The 1,951-nt window shown below is 31.7% G+C and overlaps 1 protein-coding gene across 1 annotated transcript; it reads left to right on the forward strand.

Annotated features, from left to right (window-relative positions):
- Positions 1-1,140: 1,140 nt before the first annotated feature.
- EIN_041290 (hypothetical protein) lies at positions 1,141-1,951 on the forward strand (the record flags this gene model as incomplete). Its single annotated transcript, XM_004184793.1, has 1 exon — positions 1,141-1,951. A coding segment is annotated over one exon (811 nt), but the record flags the coding sequence as incomplete, so codon positions are not given.

Consider the following 1,951-nt stretch of genomic DNA (forward strand, 5'->3'; position numbering starts at 1 on the left):
TTCATTTTTGTTGTTCAAAAAGCTTATAAATACAATAAAACCTCCCAAGAGCGGGCGGGTGTCGGAATTTTGTTCTCTCAAGAGCGGGCATTTTTAGCCAATCAAACCTTAATTACCGCTCGATAGAGAACTCTATTTTTAGTTTCAGTCTAAAAAATGCCCGCATTTGAGAGAACCCGCTCTTGGGAGGTACCGCTCTTGGGAGGTTTTACTGTAATTCAGAATAAATATTATGTCTTGTTTGTGAAAAGTGTTGTTTTTTTATTTTATTTACTCGTCAAGTTTTTTGTTTTTTTCTTATCTTGGCATATTATTTTGTTTGTAAATAAAAGAAACATAAATAATAGAGTTAAATAATTACCAAAATGTGGGATTAATAGGGTTGACGTTTTTTAGTTTTAGTACTGTTCTAATCTAATTATTTCTTTTTTTTACTCTTTGTAATTGTTGTAAAACGGGAATTACTAAAAAAAATTAGTTTTAAATGGTAAACATTATTGTTATTTGCCGACAGTTTCGTTTATTCTGGGAACTTTCTATGGTTCTAAAAATATAACACCAAGTAAACAATGTTTGAGGAGTGTACAACCTTTACGGACTGACTCTATTTTGAATATAAAAACATTCTTAAATAAACAAAAAACCTAGACTGAACCCTTTTTCATTCAACAGCTTTTCGAAGAAGAAAAAAGAAAACGGATGTGGGTTATTCGCTTTACTTTTACCATTATTTCAAATTTTTTACAACATCTTATATAAATATATTTACTAATGTGCAACAATTCCAAACAAAAAAAAGAAAACACCATCTTGTAATAATATATGACTCTCCAAATTATTATAGTGTCTGTACTATTCTTTTTTACAACATGTTTGAGTTTGAAATGGTGCGGCAACGGAAGTCAAGTGGAGTGTGTTGATGATAACTTATTTTGTGATGATCTTTCATACAATAATTACTTGCCACTCAAAACCCACAATAAAAAATACAAAGAAATTTATTGCAAAAAAGATGCAGTTTTATATGTCGAAATTACAACTGGGAATTTTACTTATTTGATATTTTCAAATCAACAATCTACTTACGATTTATCGTTAACAACACATCAAACTAAAGGTCTCGTGCAATCTGCTTGTTACATGTATAATTGCATCACTTGTCATTATGACTATTGGGGGAATGAGAGATGCGAAATATGTAATATTGGGTTATATTCACGTAGTGGTGTTTGTTTTTCATGTGAAGGATGCTCGAATACGAATTGTGGAAATTCCACAACAAGTAATATTGAATGTGATGGGTGTATAGATGGATATGTATTTAATTATAATTGTGAAAAATGCAACGATAAATGTAAAACGTGCAACCCCACAAACACGAATAACTGCACTTCGTGTTATTATGATCAAAGTGTATCAAACGACAATTGTACATATTGTTTTGGATGTACAAATCATTGCATTGATGGGTATAAATGCGCATCATGTGACGGTAATCAATATATTGATTCAGATGGGTTTTGTACAAAGAATTGTGACGTGTCTTGTAATGGCTGTACTAATAGTGGAACAAACAATTGTGTCAACTGTGCAGATAATTACTACAAATTAAGTGGCTTTTGTATGAAGTGTGGATCTCCAAATGTGTGTACGACTTGTTCAAATTCAGTGTGTACAAGTTGTCAGAGTGGATATTACCTGTTTAATGGCATATGTAATTATTGTGGAGATCATTGTGTTAATAGTACATGTCAAGTTGATACTGGGTGTTCCAATTGTGAACGTGGGTATTATTTTAATAGCAATCAATGTAACACGTGTGTTGATCACTGTAACTTGGATTATTGTTATGATACAAGAGGGTGTACACAATGTGTTGGTGGGTATTACTTATCAAACGGTGTTTGTAATATTTGTATTAACAACTGTGCGACGTGCACAACTTCATCAT

Source organism: Entamoeba invadens (genome assembly GCF_000330505.1).
Source record: "Entamoeba invadens IP1 unplaced genomic scaffold scaff_1105074725255, whole genome shotgun sequence".
NCBI classification, from domain to species: Eukaryota; Evosea; order Mastigamoebida; family Endamoebidae; genus Entamoeba; species Entamoeba invadens.